The sequence below is a fragment of the Callithrix jacchus genome, chromosome 13 (genome assembly GCF_049354715.1).
Source record: "Callithrix jacchus isolate 240 chromosome 13, calJac240_pri, whole genome shotgun sequence".
In the NCBI taxonomy this organism is placed as follows: Eukaryota; Metazoa; Chordata; class Mammalia; order Primates; family Cebidae; genus Callithrix; species Callithrix jacchus.
The window spans coordinates 56,091,691-56,107,999 of NC_133514.1; the positions used below are offsets into that span (position 1 = coordinate 56,091,691).

The following is a 16,309-nucleotide window of genomic DNA, read 5'->3' on the forward strand; positions in this document are numbered from 1 at the left end:
CGCAGGCATCCTTCCTTCCCTCTCAGCTCCCTAGCCGCTGAGTTTTTCCCAGCTTTTGTTGCCACTTCACACGCTCATCAATTGACTAAGTGCTTTCGTGACTGACATGCCATAAAACTGGAAGTTAGTCATATCTGCATTAGTAATTAGCCTCCCATCAAATAACTTCTTGTTTATTCATGAGTAGTAAGTATTAATTCAAATGGTCACTTCACAGTTGATTCTCTAATAATTTCATGAGACGTAAAGCTTACAGAGCACAAAATCGCCACTTTCACAGGGATAATTGAGCAGTATTATTTATCAAATGCACTCAACTGTTCATCTAAACCTCTTTTGTCTGGGAAAAGTTCATTTCCTTCATGCAAGAGAGAAAACATTCCTTCATTCACTGTTCAGTTACCACCATGGAGGCACATTGGGCCTTCTATGGAGAATTTTCGGAGGGTAGTTGTGCCTGGTATTGAGCCCCGTAGATTTCCTGAGAGCATGCGGAGAACAGCTGCACTGTCTGTGGAGAGGAGAGGCTTCATTTCTCTCTGCACATGGGAAGTTGACCTCTGATGCTGGAAAATTAGGTTATCTGTATTTTTTAGACATCTGTGCCTGAGATGGATTTAATATATTTAAGTTAAGATTGAGGCCCACATGAACATTCCTGTCTGGATTCCTCTTTAGAAAGTGGTGTTTGATGTGTGCCTACTTTATTTATGTGACACTGTTTATGTACATTCCAGTGATCATTAACAAAGGCTACTTGGTGGAAAATCGTGATGAAAGTGGATTTAAAAATGGCTGCATCAGCTGCAGGTTTAGCAAGACTACATTGACTCTGAGTCTAGTGAGAACCCCTGCGTCATCAATTTGTGTTCAGCCAACCTTAAATCCAGAGAAAAGGCAGTTTAGTCAACCATGCAAAAAAAAAGGCAAGAGAAATATTGTGGACTTTACTGGGACAAGGGTTTAAAATTCTATATACTGGCCGGGCATGGTGGCTCATGCCTGTAATCTTAGCACTTTGGGAGGCTGAGGTAGGTGGATCACCTGAGGTCAGGAGTCCGAGACCAGTCTGGCCAACATGGTGAAACCCTGACTCTACTAAAAATAAAAATAAATTAGCTGGGTGTAGTGGTGGGCGCCTGTAATCCCAGCTACTCGGGAAGCTGAGGCTGGAGAATTGCTTGAACCCAGGAGGCAGAGGTTGCAGTGAGCCGAGATTGCACCATTGCACTCCAGCCTGGGTGACAAGAGCGAAATTTCGTCTCAAAAAAAAAAAAAAAAAATTCTGTATACTAACAGAGAATCCTTCAGTTTTTCTACATTGTGTATAAGACCAATTTGTCAACACACGATTGGTGAATTGGGCCTCTATTAATCAGCTTGGGCTATTGTAACAAGTAGCACCGACTGAGTAGCTGAAGCAGAGACATTGATGTCTTCACAGTTCTGGAGGCTGAAGTCCAAAGTCCAGGGTCAGCAGAGTTGCTTTCTTCTGGCTCATAGTGGCTTCTTCTCCCTCAGTCCTCACATGGTCTTCCCTCTGTACTGTCTGTGTCCTAATCTGCTTTCCTCGTGACACCAGAAATATTGAAATAGGGCCATTACAATGACCTCATTTAACTTAATCACCTCTTTAAAGATGCTGTCGCCAGATACAGACATACTCTGAGCTACTGGAGGTTAGAACGTCAATGTATGAAGTCTGGGGGAGACAGTTCAGCCCATAATGGGGCAAAGTGAAGACACATTGTATTTAGATTCTTCATAGCCCTGTTTTCCTCTTTATCAGACTTACCGCTCTCAGGACCCCTAGCTTGTTTCCTGGTCTCCAGTTTGGGGACCTTGAGGACTACTGAGAGATTTGGGGAGCAATGGCCAACATCGTAAGGAAGGCTTTGATAAAGATAAAAGTCGACTAACTCCTCGCTTGAGAGCTCGTCCTGAAGTTTTCACTGTGGTTGCTCTTCTGTTTGGTATCATTTTCTTACCTATGACTAAGCTCTCAGAATAAAAGCTGGCAAAGGGTTGATAAAGTACTGGAACATGGTATGGAAATAACTGTGGACCAGGTGTGGTTCACATCTGTAATTATGGCACTCTGGGAGGTCAAGGTGGGTGAATCACTTGAGCCCACGAGTTCAAGACAAGTCTGGGCAATATAGTGAGACTCTGTCTCTATGAATACAATGTTAAAAAGTCAGCCAGGCGTGGTGTGACTGCTTGCAGTTACAACTGTTGGGGAGGCTGAGGTAGGAGAATCTCTTGAGCCCAGGAGATCAAGGCTGTAGTGAGCTGTGACCATGCCACTGCACTCCAGCCTGGGTGACAGAATGAGATCCTATCTCAAAAGAAAGAGAGAGAGAGAGAGAGAGAGAGAGAGAGGAGACAAAAGAAAGAAAGAAAAAGGAAGGAAGAAGAAAGAGGAAGGAGGGAGGGCAGGAGGGAGGGAAGGAAGGAAGGACACTAGTTGATGTAAGAGGGTGGAAAAACTGGGTTAGGATCCTATCTCAAAAGAAAGGAAAGAAAGAAGGAAATAAAGGAAAGGAAGGAAGGAAAGAAGGAAGGAGAGAGAGAGAAAGAGGGAGGGAAGGAGGGAAGGAGGGAGGGAGGGACAAGGGACAAAGTCGGGGGAGGAAGGAAGGAAGGGAAGGAAGGGCACTGGTTGGAGTAAGAGGGTGGAAAAACCAGATTAGGTCTTATCAGTTGTCTCAGCCTGGGATTTCTTTCCTTTTCTTTGCAATCTATAGAAGTAGTGCAGCACAGTGCTTAAGAGAACAAACTGGCCAGTCACAGTGGCTCACACCTGTAATTCAAGCAGTTTGGGAGGCCGAGGTGGGCGGATCACAAGGTCAAGAGATCAAGACCATCCTGGCCAATATAGTGAAACCCCACCTCTACTAAAAAAAAAAATACAAACATTAGCTGGGCGTGGTGGAGTGTGTCTGTAGTCCCAGCTACTTGGGAGGCTGAGGCAGGAGAATTGCTTGAACCCAGGAGGCGGAGATTGCAGTGAGTGGAGATTGCACCACTGCACTCCAGCCTGGCAATAGAGTGACACTCTGTCTCAAAAAAAATAAATAAATAAATAAAGCACAAACTGCCTGGCTTCAAGCCCTGCTGTATACCATTCAGCAGCTGTGAGATCATCTTGGGAAGATTGCCTAATCTTTCTGTGCCCCAATATTCTCATGCGTAATAGGGGGAAATGACAGTACTTACTTCATAAGAAGAATGTAGTTGTAAGAATTCAAAGAGTTGTCAGGACATGGTGCCTCATGTCTCTAATCCTAGCACATTGGGAGGTGTGGATCACTTGAGGTCAGGAGTTTGATGCCAGCCTGGCCAACATAGTGAAACCCTGTGTCTACTAAAAATACAAAAATTAGTTGGGCTTGGTGGCGGGCACCTGTAATTCCAGCTACTCTGGAGGCTGAGGCAGGTGAATCACTGGAGCCCAGGAGGCTGAGGTTACAGTGAGTTGAGATCATGTCACTGTACTCCAGCCTGGGTAACAGAATGAGACACTGTCTGAAAAAAAAAAATCAAAACGTTAGTAATGCTAATGAAGCATGTGGCACTGGCATTGGCCACAGTAAGTGCTCCATGGCATCAGCAGTCATTCATCTTTGTTTCTTGCACACTCTCCATCCTCTCCCCCCGCTCAGCAGAGTAACTGGAAGAGCTGCCACTGTGCTTAACATATCAACCTGGTCTCCAAGCGAATGTAGGAATCTTTTTGTTTCTTTCTGGGTATTACAAAAAGGAAAGTCCAGTGACTCTAAGTGTGTGTGGACATTTGGGGGCAGGCTGAGGACTCTGGAGTTGACACCACCTGGTTTTTTCGGTACCTGCAACTCAGTACTTTGTTTCTTGACCTCTCTTTTCATCAGTTTCCAAATGTGTCTAATGGGTACAAAAACAATAATGGGGTTGTTTGAGATTAAATGAGATGATTAATGTGTAAAGCTCTTAACGTGCATGTGGTAAACTTGTTAGTTCTTTCCATTTTCAAGTGTGAAACTGGAAGACACAAAATAATTACATTCTGTTTCAGATGTCTTTGTAAATGACCTTGCCTTTTCTCCCTGCCAAATGGGCTGCCTGATAACCCTGGCTCATGTGGCACCTCTACTTTGTAGAGTCGAGTTTCACGTGTGCAGCAGTAATGAATGATCACAACCCACATATTCATAGAGTTCAGCTTTTATGACGCAGACATTTACAAAACGATTGGACAGTAATGAGTAGCTGTGAGGATGTTCTCCGTTGTACTCCTTGTGAAAACCCTGAGTACATTATTTCACTTCTAACGCACTTTAGAAACAGCGGTTGTCTTCGAAAGGAAACTAGCACATGCGCAGAGATAGCCAAAACATCTGACACCCTGAAATCACTCGCAGACTAAAATCGATTGGAGAACGTTTCTGGCAGGTGGAAAGAGTTACCACAATGAGATAGAATTATTACTCCCTATTCTATGGAATTCTAGAAACAGGGAAAATAAAAGCAAATAAATAAAAAACAAGAAAACCAGGCAATTAGAGTAAATTAACAACTTCTTTCGCAAGACATATACACATATGTGTATGTGTGTACATTTTTTGTAGGGGTAGGAGGATGGAGTCTCGCTGTTTCACCCAGGCTGGAGTGCAGTGGCATGATCTTGGCTCACTGCCGCCTCTGCCGCCTGGGTTCTAGGAATTTTCTAGCCTCAGCCTCCCAAGTAGCTGGGATTACAGGCATCCACCAGTATACCTGCTAATTTTTGTATTTTTTTTTTAGTAGAGAAGGGATTTCACCATGTTGGCCAGGCTGGTCTCAAACTCCTGACCTCAAGTGATCTGCCCACCTTAGCCTCCCAAAGTGCTGGGATTACAGGCATAAGCCACTGTGCATGACCTAAATTTTCATGTATATGTATATATATTTACACACACACACACACACGCAATATACACACACATACATATATGTGTGTGTGTGTGTGTGTGTATGTATATAATTGACCTTTAATAATGTGAGAGTTAGGGGTGCAAACCCCCATGCAGTCCAAAAATTCATGATTAACTTTTGACTCCCCATAAAACTTAACTACTAATAGCCTACTATTGACTTGTAGCCTTGCTGATAACATAAACAGTTAACACATATTTTATGTGTTGTATGTATTATATACTGTATTCTTACAATAAAGTAAGCTAGAGAAAAGAAGTTGTTATTAAAATTGTAAGGAAGAGGCCGGGCATGGTGGCTCACACCTGTAATCCCAGCACTTTGGGAGGCCGAGGTGGGCAGATCACCTGAGGTCGGGAGTTTAAGACCAGCCTGACGAATATGGTGAAACCCTGTCTCTACTAAAAATACAAAAAAGTTAGCTGGGCTTTGTGGCGTGCATCTGTAGTCCAGCTATTCCGGAGGCTGAGACAGGAAGATTGCTTAAACCCAGGAGGCAGAGGTTGCAGTGAGCTGAGATTGTACCACTGTACTCTAGCCTGGGTGACTGCATGAGACTCTGTCAAAAAAAAAAAAAAACTGTAAAGAAGAGACAATATTATATTTACTGTTCACTAAGTGGAAGTGGATCATCATGAAGGTCCTCATCCTTGTCATCTTCACATTGAGTAGGCTGAGCAGGAGGACAAAGAGGGATTGGTTTTGCTGTCTCAGGAGTGGCAGAGGCACACAAAAAAATTCGTTTATAAGTGGACCTATGCAGTTCAAACCCGTGCTGTTTAAGGGTCAACTGTACACACACATTTAGAGGTACATTTGCACAAATGTATTGCATATCTGTTTTAAAAATTAAAAGTACTGGACTTTGGTTTTTTTAAAAAGTTACCCATATCCATCCAGGTTAGAGGAAGCCTGGAGTCAGTAGCAGTTCACATGGAGAAAGGCATTTTTTGGTTACTGTTGCTTGCTACCCCAACCTGAGTTAGCAATCTAAGTTTACTCTCAGAAAAGTGAATGTTTGCTAAGGCTGAATGTCTAAAACAAGGGATGTGATATTTTCACTATGTTCTTTACAATTCAGAACACATTTGGAGTTCTCTATTCAGTTCCTGGGAGCTCCATTTTAAAATAAGGTTGTGTCCAGAGCCTTATGACAAGGCGAGGATGCCTTGGTAAATGATGAATCTTTTCAAGAAGCTAGAATATTGAGGCTAAAAATGAGAGACTCTGGAGGTGATGTATGATAGTTATGTTCAGATACTTGAAGGACAGTTACATGAAGCTGGATTCCAAGATCTTTTCTGCATCTCCAGCAAGTAGAATATTATGGAGGAGCTTGAATAATGTCAAAAAAGATTCTCTGGCCAGGTACAGTGGCTCAAGCCTGTAATCCCAGCACTTTGGTAAATCGAGGTGGGTGGATTACTTGAGCCCAGGAGTTTGAGATCAGCCTGGGCAACATAGCAAGACTCTGTCACATGAAAAAATGCAAAAATTATCCAGGTGTGGTGGTGCATGCTACTCTGGAGGCTGAGGTGGGAGGATCACCTGAGCCCAGGAGGTTGGGACTGTGGGGAGCTGATACCGTGCCACTGCACTCCAGCAGCCTGAGCAACAGAGTAAGACCTTGTCTCAAAAACAAACAAACAAACAAAATCCTCTAATGAGGGAGTTGTCAGAAAAAAAGGACTGTCTTAGGAGCTAATGACTTTCCTATCACCAGAAATACTTAGAGAAGGCCTGGGTTTTTGGAAACATAATTCCTTCTCAGTGCTAGATTTTAAGTTAGATATCTACCAGGGTCCCTTCCAAATCCAGGATTTGTCTAGCTAGTCTCCTCCTGCTGGTGATAGTCATCTACATTCATTTTTTCTCCAGTTTGTTTCCTCATTACTCTGACTTCTGTTTTTTTTTTTAATTAATAGACATTTTTGGAACACTTTTAGGTTTATAGAAAATTGAGCAGAAAGTACAAAATTCCATACTCCTCACCCTCTCCCGCCTCTCCAGTTTCACCCACTGTTACCATCTTGCATTAGAATGTACATTTATTATAATTGGTGAAACAATATTGGTGCATTACTATTGTTGAGTCCATAGTGTACATAAGGGTTCACTCTTGGTGTGGTACTTTCTGTGTGTTTAGACAAATGCTTAGAGTATCATGCAGGTGGTTTCACTGCCCTAAAAAATCTGTGCTCCACCTATTCATCTCTCCTTTCCTCCTCCCGAGCCCCTGGCAGCCACTGATCTTTTTGCTTTCTTCATAGTTTTGCCTTTTACACAATGTCATACAGTTGAAATCATATAGTATGTAGCCTTTACAGACTGGCTTCTTTCACTTGGTAATTTTTTTTTTTTTTTTTTTGAGATGGAGTTTTACTCTTGTTGCCCTGGCTGGAGCGCAGTGGTGCAATCTCAGCTCACTGCAACCTCAGCTTCCCAGGTTCAAGTGATTCTCCTGCCTCAGCGTTGCAAGTAGCAGGGATTACAGGTATGCGCCTCCATGCCTGGCTAATTTTTTGTATTTAGTAGAGTTAGGGTTTTACCATGTTGGTTAGGTTGGTCTCGAACTCCTGACCTCAGGTGATCTGCCTGCCTTGGCCTCCCAAAGTGCTGGGAGCTGGGATTACAGGCATGAGCCACCATGCCCAGCCTTATTTATTTATTTATTTAAAGACAGAGTCTCACTCTGTAGACCAAGCTGGAGTGCAGTGGAACAATCTCAACTCACTGCAACCTCCGCCTCCCGGGCTCAAGTGATTCTTGTGCCTCAGCTTCCTGAGTAGTGGGGACTACAGATGTGCACCACCACACCTGGATAATTTTTTCTATTTTAGTGGAGACGGGGTTTTCACATTGCCCTGGGCAGTTCCAAACTCCTGAGCTCAGGCGATCCACCAGCCTCAGTCTCCCAAAGTTCTAGATTACAGGCGTGAGCCACCGTGCCGGGCCAGTAATATGCATTTGAAGTTCTTTCATGTCTTTTTGTGGCTTGATAATTCACTTCTTTTCTTCATAATATTTCATCGTCTGGCTGCACCATAGCATGTGTTTCCATTTACCTATTAAAGGACTTCTTGGTTGCTTCCAAGTTTTGGCAATGGTGGTGCAGGTTTTTGTGTGGACCTAAGTTTTTAGTTCATTTGGGTAAATACCCAGGATCATGATTGCTTAGTATGGTGAGCATTTTTATTACTGAGTATGGTGAGCATGTTTAGTTTTGTAAGAAATTGCCCAACTATCTTCCAAAGGGGCTGTACCATTTTGTATTCCCACCGAAAATGAATGAGAGTTCCTGTTGCTCCACATCCTCACCAGCGTTTGGCATTCTCAGTGTTTTGGATTTTAGCCATTTTGTAGATGTCTAATGGGCTTTTTTCTCATATAGTTAGATGTGTTATCTCCAAATCACTAAGAAAAATACTTTTAACACTATTATTAATGTAACATAATGCTGGTATCTTTCAGAATCCAAATAAAGATATCTTATGTTCATACCAATATTGACGATAATAATAATACAAATTTATTTGTGAATACTTTTTGAGTTTATTCTGAAAACAAATGCCACTAGGAGATGATTCACAAGATACATTTCTGATTAACACGTATAAGCAGTTATATGCCAAAGCTTCGATTTTGGCAATCAATGCATACCAGTTCTCAAGATGCACTTTTGTTTTTGAATAGCTGTTACTGATTCTATTTCCCCCTCTCCCCTCCCTTCTTCTTCTTCTTTTTTTTTTTTTTTTTTTTTTTTTGAGATGGAGTCTCGCTCTGTTGCACAGGCTGGAGTGCAGTGGCGCCATCTTGGCTCACTGCAACCTCCACCTCCTGGGTTCCAGCAATTCTCCTGCCTCAGTCTCCAGAGTAGCTGGGACTATAGCTGTATGCCACCATGCATGGCTAATTTTTTTTTGTATTCTTAGTAGAGATGGGATTTCACCATATTAGCCAGGATGGTCTTGATCTCCTGACCTTGTGATCCACCTGCCCCGGCCTCCCAAAGTGCTGGCATTACAGGTGTGAGCCACCATGCCTGGCCTTGATTTTATTTCTTAAAAAATGTATTGTACATATTTAAAGTGTACAACTTGATTTGATACACGTATACACTGTGAAAGAATCATCACAATCCAGATAATTAATATATTTAGCACTTCACATAGTTACCCTTTTGTGCATAAGACCTACCCTTTTGATAAATAAATTTCGAGTATTCAGTACAGTGTTGTTACCTTCCATTTTATCTCCACAACTTACTCCTCTGTGTTACTGTAACTTGGCATGCATTGACCAATAACTCCCTGTTCCCCTCTCCCACAGCCCGTGGCAGCCACCATTCTACTGATTCTGAGTTCAGCTATCTTAGATTCTACATTTAAGTGAGATCATGCACTGGCTCTCATTCTGTGCCTGGCTTATACTGATTCTGGATTGAGACTTCAGTGTCTTTGTTTCAGGTATTTCAAGTCGCATATGTCATCATTAAAGCTGCCAATGCACCTCGACCAGGAAACTGGATTTTGGAGCGTTCTCTGGATGGCACCACGTTCAGCCCCTGGCAGTATTATGCAGTCAGTGATTCGGAGTGTTTGTCTCGTTACAATATAACTCCAAGACGAGGCCCACCCACTTACAGGGCCGATGATGAAGTGATCTGCACCTCCTACTATTCCAGACTGGTGCCACTTGAACATGGAGAGGTAGGTATGGTGCCCACTGTGGCAAGATCTGTTTCCTCATCAGAGTCTGCCTGCGTCAAATGTTAAGACAGGCATTGTCAGCTGGACACAGTATCTTACACCTGTAATCCCAGCACTTTGGGAGGCCGAGTCAGGCAGATCACCTGAGGTCAAGTGTTCGAGACCAGCCTGACCAACGTGGAAAAACCCCATCTCTACAAAAAATACAAAAATTAGCCGGGCTTAATGGCACATGTCCGTAATCCCAGCTACTCAGGAGGCTGAGGCAGGAGAATTGCTTGAACCCAGGAGGTGAAGGTTGCAGTGAGCTGAGATTGTGCCATTGCACTCCATTCCAGGCAACAAGTGTGAAACTCCATCTTAAAAAAAAAAAAAGACAGCCATTGTCAGAGCCAACATCAAACACTCACAATTGATCTCTGTTAATACAAAGATCTTTAATATAATCATCTACCTCTATTTAAAGTGGGCTTGAATTGTGTCTATGATGAGTATTTTCACGATCAATACAGTTGACCTTGTTGACTTCCTGTCTTCAAGGACGCTGTCAGTCTTCACTCTGCTGTGATTTCATATTATGCCCTCAGATCCTCCTTCAGATCATCTTCCCCACAGCACCAGGGCAAGGTTTGTTAAAATATTAGAGAGCTAAAATGTCCCCCAAAGTTGTAGTTCTCAGTTTTTCAATGTTCTCCTCTCACTGGTGGGTGGTGAGCACTGGAGACTTTTGAAGTCTTGCAGTTGAGTGTCCAGCACACTCACATTGTACGCACTTCCTTAAAGTCAGAGTATAATGAAAAGCGGCTCATTCCTTAGTAGCACCCGGCTGTATGGGATGAGACTACAAAAACTCTCCAGTGCTCTTCACAACGGGAACTCTGCAGCAAGCTGTGCATTGTTTCAAGAGCAGAGATGAATTAAGAGAGCCTGTATCACTCAAGCTTTGTGGAATTTTTTTTTGTTCTTCTCGAAGCCTATTCATAACATTTAAAATTTGCTTCAGAGAAGTTGTACCCTCATGACAGATGCTGAACTATCCTAACCACATGGGGAGAAACGGTCCTCTTAAAGGGTTTTCAGCAATAATGCCATTATGTGATGAATGTCACAGTCTTTGTTCTTCACATTCTAGTCTGGATCCACATCTGATCTTTGGCAAGTGAAGGTTTTCCTTTATATCAAACGTTAAAGTTTGAGTCATAACTTACATTCAGGAAAGTATACAGATTTTAAGTATATAGCATATCTGAGACACTGAAATAGATAACTTCAATAAACTGAAGATACTGAGATCATGGTAATTCACAACTAATTAACAAATCTTAGATGGATTTTTACAAGAAACTAGTTTTTTGTTTTGATTTTAGATAGTATCTCTTAAATATTCTGTCCTGATATTAGACAATCAGGGCTATATTTTTGCATGCTTAAAATTGACGTTTGTGGCTGGGTGCAGTGGCTCATGCCTGGAATCCCAGCACTTTGGGAGGCTGAAGCAGGTTGATCACCTGAGGTCAGAAGTTCAAGACCAACCTGGTCAACATGGTGAAACTCCATCTCTACTAAAAATACAAAAATTAGCCAGGCATGGTGCATGCCTGTAGTCCCAGCTACTCAGGAGGTTGAGGCAGGAGAATTGCTTGATTCTGGGAAGTGGAGGTTACAGTGAACCAAGATCTTGCCACTGCACTCCAGCCTGGGTGACAAAGCCAGGCTCCATCTAAAAAAATCAATCAAACAAACAAACAAACAAAAAAAGTTGACGTTCATTTATTTTGATGCCTTCATCTTCAGATTCATACATCACTCATCAATGGCAGACCAAGTGCTGACGATCTTTCACCCAAGTTGCTAGAATTCACTTCTGCACGATATATTCGCCTTCGCTTACAACGCATTAGAACGCTCAATGCAGATCTCATGACCCTTAGCCACCGGGAACCTAAAGACCTCGACCCTATTGTTACCAGACGCGTGAGTATGGGACGGCACTCCTGCCACTGTGAAAGATTCACTTTATTTAAGAGAACTCTTATTTTTCTTCTTTCCTTTTTGGTTGTTCTTTCCCCCACATGTTGGCCTTGTTTTTTTCCTGGTGGCTATATCTTTATTTCCTGTAAGATTGCTATGCATCATTTGTTACAGATGCTGCCTTTAGGTGATGCCAAAATCATGATCTCAGGCCCCTCACCCACCCCATCCCCATAGTGCCATAATGTGGTGAATCTCATGGTCTTTGTTCTTCACATTCTAGTCTGGTTCCACATCTGATCTTCCGCAAGTGAGGGTTTTTTTTCATATCAAATTTTAAAGTTTGGGACACTTATTTACATTCAAGGAAGCATACAGATTTTAAGTATATAGTTAAGTGTACAAGACTAGTGTGGCAAAAATTTTCTTCTTTTTTTCTTTATGCCTCTTTCTTTACATTTCTTGCTAGCACTTTCTAGTTGGCAAGATGTGGCAAAAATGGTCGTATCCCTTCAATAACCCGGGAGTGGGATTACTAAGTTACAGGGTAGCTGGATGTTTAACTTTAAAAAAAAATGCTAAACTTATATCAAAAGTAGTTGTATCCAGCTGCGTGTTGTGGCTCACACATGTAATCCCAACACTTTGGGAGGTTGAAATGGGAGGGTCACTGGAGCTTGGGAGTTTGGGACCAGGCTAGGCAATATGGTGAGACCTCTACTCAATTTAAAAAAAGAGGAGGGGGCTGGGCACGGTGGCTCACACCTCTAATCCCAGCATGTTGGGAGGCCGAGGCGGATGGATTATGAGGTCAGGAGTTTGAGACCAGCCTGACCAACATGGTGAAACCCTGCCTCTACTAAAAATACAAAAAAAAAAAAAAAAAAGCTGGGTGTGATGGTGCACGCCTGTAATCTCAGTTACTCAGGAGGCTGAGGCAGGAGAATCACTTGAACCCAGGAGGTGGAGGTTGCAGTGAGCCAACATTGTGCCACTGCACTCCAGCCTGGGCAACCTCTGTCTTAAAAACCAAAACAAAAGCAGCAATTGTATCCTTCTGTAGTCTGACCAGGAATATGTGAGAGTTCTGGCTGCACCACACACTCTTAACTATTTAGTGCTGTCAGTCATTTCTATGCCGGCTCTTCCTATGTGCATGCATTGGCATTTTGTGATGTTAATTTGTGTTTCTTTAATCACTAATGTTGACCATGTGCTTACTAGTATCCAATCAGAGTTTTTTTGGTCCGTTTTAAAATTGGACAAAAAATAAGCCTCCTGATTACTAACTTATAAAAGATTTTTATACTGTTTTGTATGAATCCTTCATCAGATATGTATATATTGCAAACACATCCATTTTACTTGGTGCTTGCGTATTCACTTTCCTATGACTTTTGATGAGCAGAGGTTTTGTGAGGAATCCCAATTTATCATTTTTTCTTTTATGGTTAATGCTTTCTATGACCTCTCAAAAAATATTAGCTTATCCCAAAGTTACCAAGATATCACTGTAGGCTTTCTTTTGGTAGCTTTATAGTTTTAGGTTTTACATTCATAATTCATTTCATATTAATTTCTTTTGCTTGGTGTGAGGAAGAAGTGAAAGTCTTTTTTTTTTCTATATGCATATGCAATTGTTCTAGCATCATTTGTTGAGAATATGTTACTTGTTTGTTGAAAACGATTCAACCTTATTATTGTGGGTTTATCAATTTGTCTATTCTTATGCCAATAACAAGCTTTCTTGGTTATTGAAGCTTTATAGTAGGTTTGAAGGGTCAGGTTTCTTGTATTTCCTTATACATTTTAAATCACTTTAATTTCTATTAAAAAATAAAGCCTGCTAAGATTTTCGTTGGGATTCCATTAATTCTTTAGACCAATTTGGAAAGAATTTTAGAAGACATTTTAACAATGTTGAGCCATCCAATCTGTGAACACGCTATAACTTTTCACTTCTGTAAGTCCTCTTTAACTCCCCTTGGCAGTGTTTTATTGTTGATTTGAAAAGGTCTAGTTCAATCATTCTCAATAATGTTCAATAATGAAAAAGTAATCAAAGGCACCCATAGTAAGACTAAACTTATTATTTGTAGATGACGTGATTATGTACGCAGAAAATCTACAAAACAACTACCAGAAATAAGTGAATTTAGCAATGTGGTAAAATACAAACTCAATAAACAAAAATGAATCACATTTTTAGACACTAGCAATGAACAACGGAAAATGAAATCTAAAAAGAAGTCTATTAACACCAGCATGTAAAAACATAGAGAAGTAAGGAAAGCACTTTATTCTGTTAATGGGATTTGCATTTCTTGATTCGTGTGTGGTAAACTAACTTTGCTTCTAGGATAATTCTTACTTGTTCATGATCTTTTCTATAGAGTGCTGTATCCAATTTCCCAATTTTTTAGGGTTTTTAATAATGAATTTTGAAAGATTACTCACTTGGTTTAAGATGCAGCCAAGTTGCGGGATTTTTTTTAGACTCTGTAGGTTCTGTTGAGCTAATTTGAGCATAGTTCATTTTAATTGACCACAGGATTCTTTGTGCATGAAATATAATTGTTAAATGTACATACAATTATATTTTAGATTACCAATAAAAACCCTTAAAACACATGAGATATTTGTTGTTGTGGCAACATTTTCATTTCACTGAAATTGAGGTTTTAATTTTTGTTCATAACTTTTTCCTTAGTATTATTATTCAATAAAGGACATTTCTGTCGGAGGCATGTGTATCTGCTATGGCCATGCTGGTAGCTGCCCATGGGATGAAACTACAAAGGTGAGTTCTAGTATTTTACATTTTACTAAAACTTGAAAACAGAAATTGTAACTATATTTGCATTACTCTTTTTTTATTCAAGGCAAACATGGAAAGGTATAAAATTACATTCCAAAAAAAAAAAACAGATTTTCGGAAATTTAGTGTCTTTTTTAACAATTTCATTTTGCTTTGGAGGATATATTTCTAATTAAGTTCTTAACAATGCTTTTTTTGTTTGTTGTAAAATAGCCCTAACATAAAATTTACCATTTGAAAGTGTACAGTTCAGTGGTCTTATTAATTTTGAAGCTCTTCTGTCTATACGAACGTGAAACAGACAACATATGCAGTTATAAATTATGTTTACATTTTTTAAAAGAAGAGTTTTCCACTTTGGGAGACCGAGGCAGGCATAGCACAAGGTCAGGAGATCGAGACCATCCTGGCCACAGTAAAATCTGTCTCTACTAAAATACAAAAAATTAGCTGGGTGTGGTGGCACACACCTGTAGTCCCAGCTACTCAGGAGGCTGAGGCAGGGGAATTGCTTGAATTTGGGAGATGGAGGTTGCAGTGAGCCACGATCATGCCACTGCACTCCAGCCTGGCAAAAGAGCAAAACTCTGTCTGGAAAAAAAAAAAAAAAGAAGGGTTTTCTCTTCTCATTTTCTCCCCTTCCATTTTTTTGGTACTAATTCAAGATTTAAAAGGGGCGTGGTGGCTCCCACCTGTAATCCCAAGACTTTGGGAGGCTGAGGCTGGTGGGTCACTGGAGGCTAGGAATTTGAGACCAGCCTGGCTAACATGACAAAACCCCATCCTTACTGAAAATACAAAAATTAGTGAGGTGTGGTGGTGTGCAGCTGTAATCCCAGGTACTTGAGAGGCTGAGGCATGAGAATCACTTGAACCTGGGAGATAGAAGTTGCAGAGAGCTGAGATCATGCTGCTGCACTCCAGCCTGGGTGACAGAGTGAGAATCTGTCTCAATTAAAAAAAAAAAAGATTAAAAGGTTTATCTGTTTTAACATAGTGTTAAATGAATAATATAGCATCTTCTCCATTTATTTATTTATTTAATTTTTGAGATGGAGTTTCTCTCTTGTTGCCCAGGCTGGAGTGCAATGGTGTGTTCTCGGCTCACTACAACCTCTGCCTCCCAGGTTCAAGTGATTCTCCTGCCTCAGTCTCCCAAGTAGCTGGGATTACAGGTGCCCAGCACCATGCCCAACTAATTTTTTTTTTGTATTTTTAATAGAGATGGGGTTTCACCATGTTGGCCAGGCTGGTTACATCTTCTTTTATGAAGTTACTCTTATTTTTCTCTAATCTTTGTAGTTTTTTTTTTTTTTTTTTTTTTTTTTGAGACAGAGTCTTGCTCTGTTGCCAGGCACCAGGCCAGAGTACAGTGGTGCAATCTCAGCTCACTGCAATCTCTGCTTCCTGGGTTCAGGCAATTCTCCTGCCTCAGCCTCCCAAGTAGCTGAGACTACAGGTGCACGCCACCCCGCCCGGCTAATTTTTGTATTTTTTAGCAGAGATGGGGTTTCACCATGTGGCCAAGATGGTCTCGATCTCTTGGCCTTGTGATCCTCCCGCCTCGGCCTCCCAAAGTTCTGGGATTACAGGCGTGAGCCACCGCACCCGGCCATCTTTGTAATTCTTTACCTCTTGAATAGGACTATTCTATTATCAATGCTGAAAAATATATAGAAGAATACTAAGAAAATTATTAATAGGAGCTTCTAAACCCCTAATTTCCATGTATCTCTTTTAAAATTTTTTGTTAGCTAAGTCATATTCTGCTTTTGCTTTATTCCTGTTCATTTGTTTGTAACCAGGTTATTTGTATGTATTGGCAGCTAAAAATTAAAAGCCAGTTTGCTTTGATGAT

The 16,309-nt window shown here is 41.2% G+C and overlaps 1 protein-coding gene across 3 annotated transcripts in view; it reads left to right on the forward strand.

Moving 5' to 3' along the window:
- The window catches only part of LAMA1 (laminin subunit alpha 1), a 177,656-nt gene that overhangs the window by 56,413 nt on the left and 104,934 nt on the right, over positions 1–16,309 (forward strand). For all 3 annotated transcript variants that reach the window (XM_008979513.5, XM_035270592.3, XM_035270593.3), the window contains exons 4-6: positions 9,420–9,662; positions 11,457–11,636; positions 14,344–14,433. In XM_008979513.5, the coding sequence (XP_008977761.4) occupies positions 9,420–9,662; positions 11,457–11,636; positions 14,344–14,433 (513 nt within the window). The remainder of the gene's footprint in view (positions 1–9,419; positions 9,663–11,456; positions 11,637–14,343; positions 14,434–16,309) is intronic.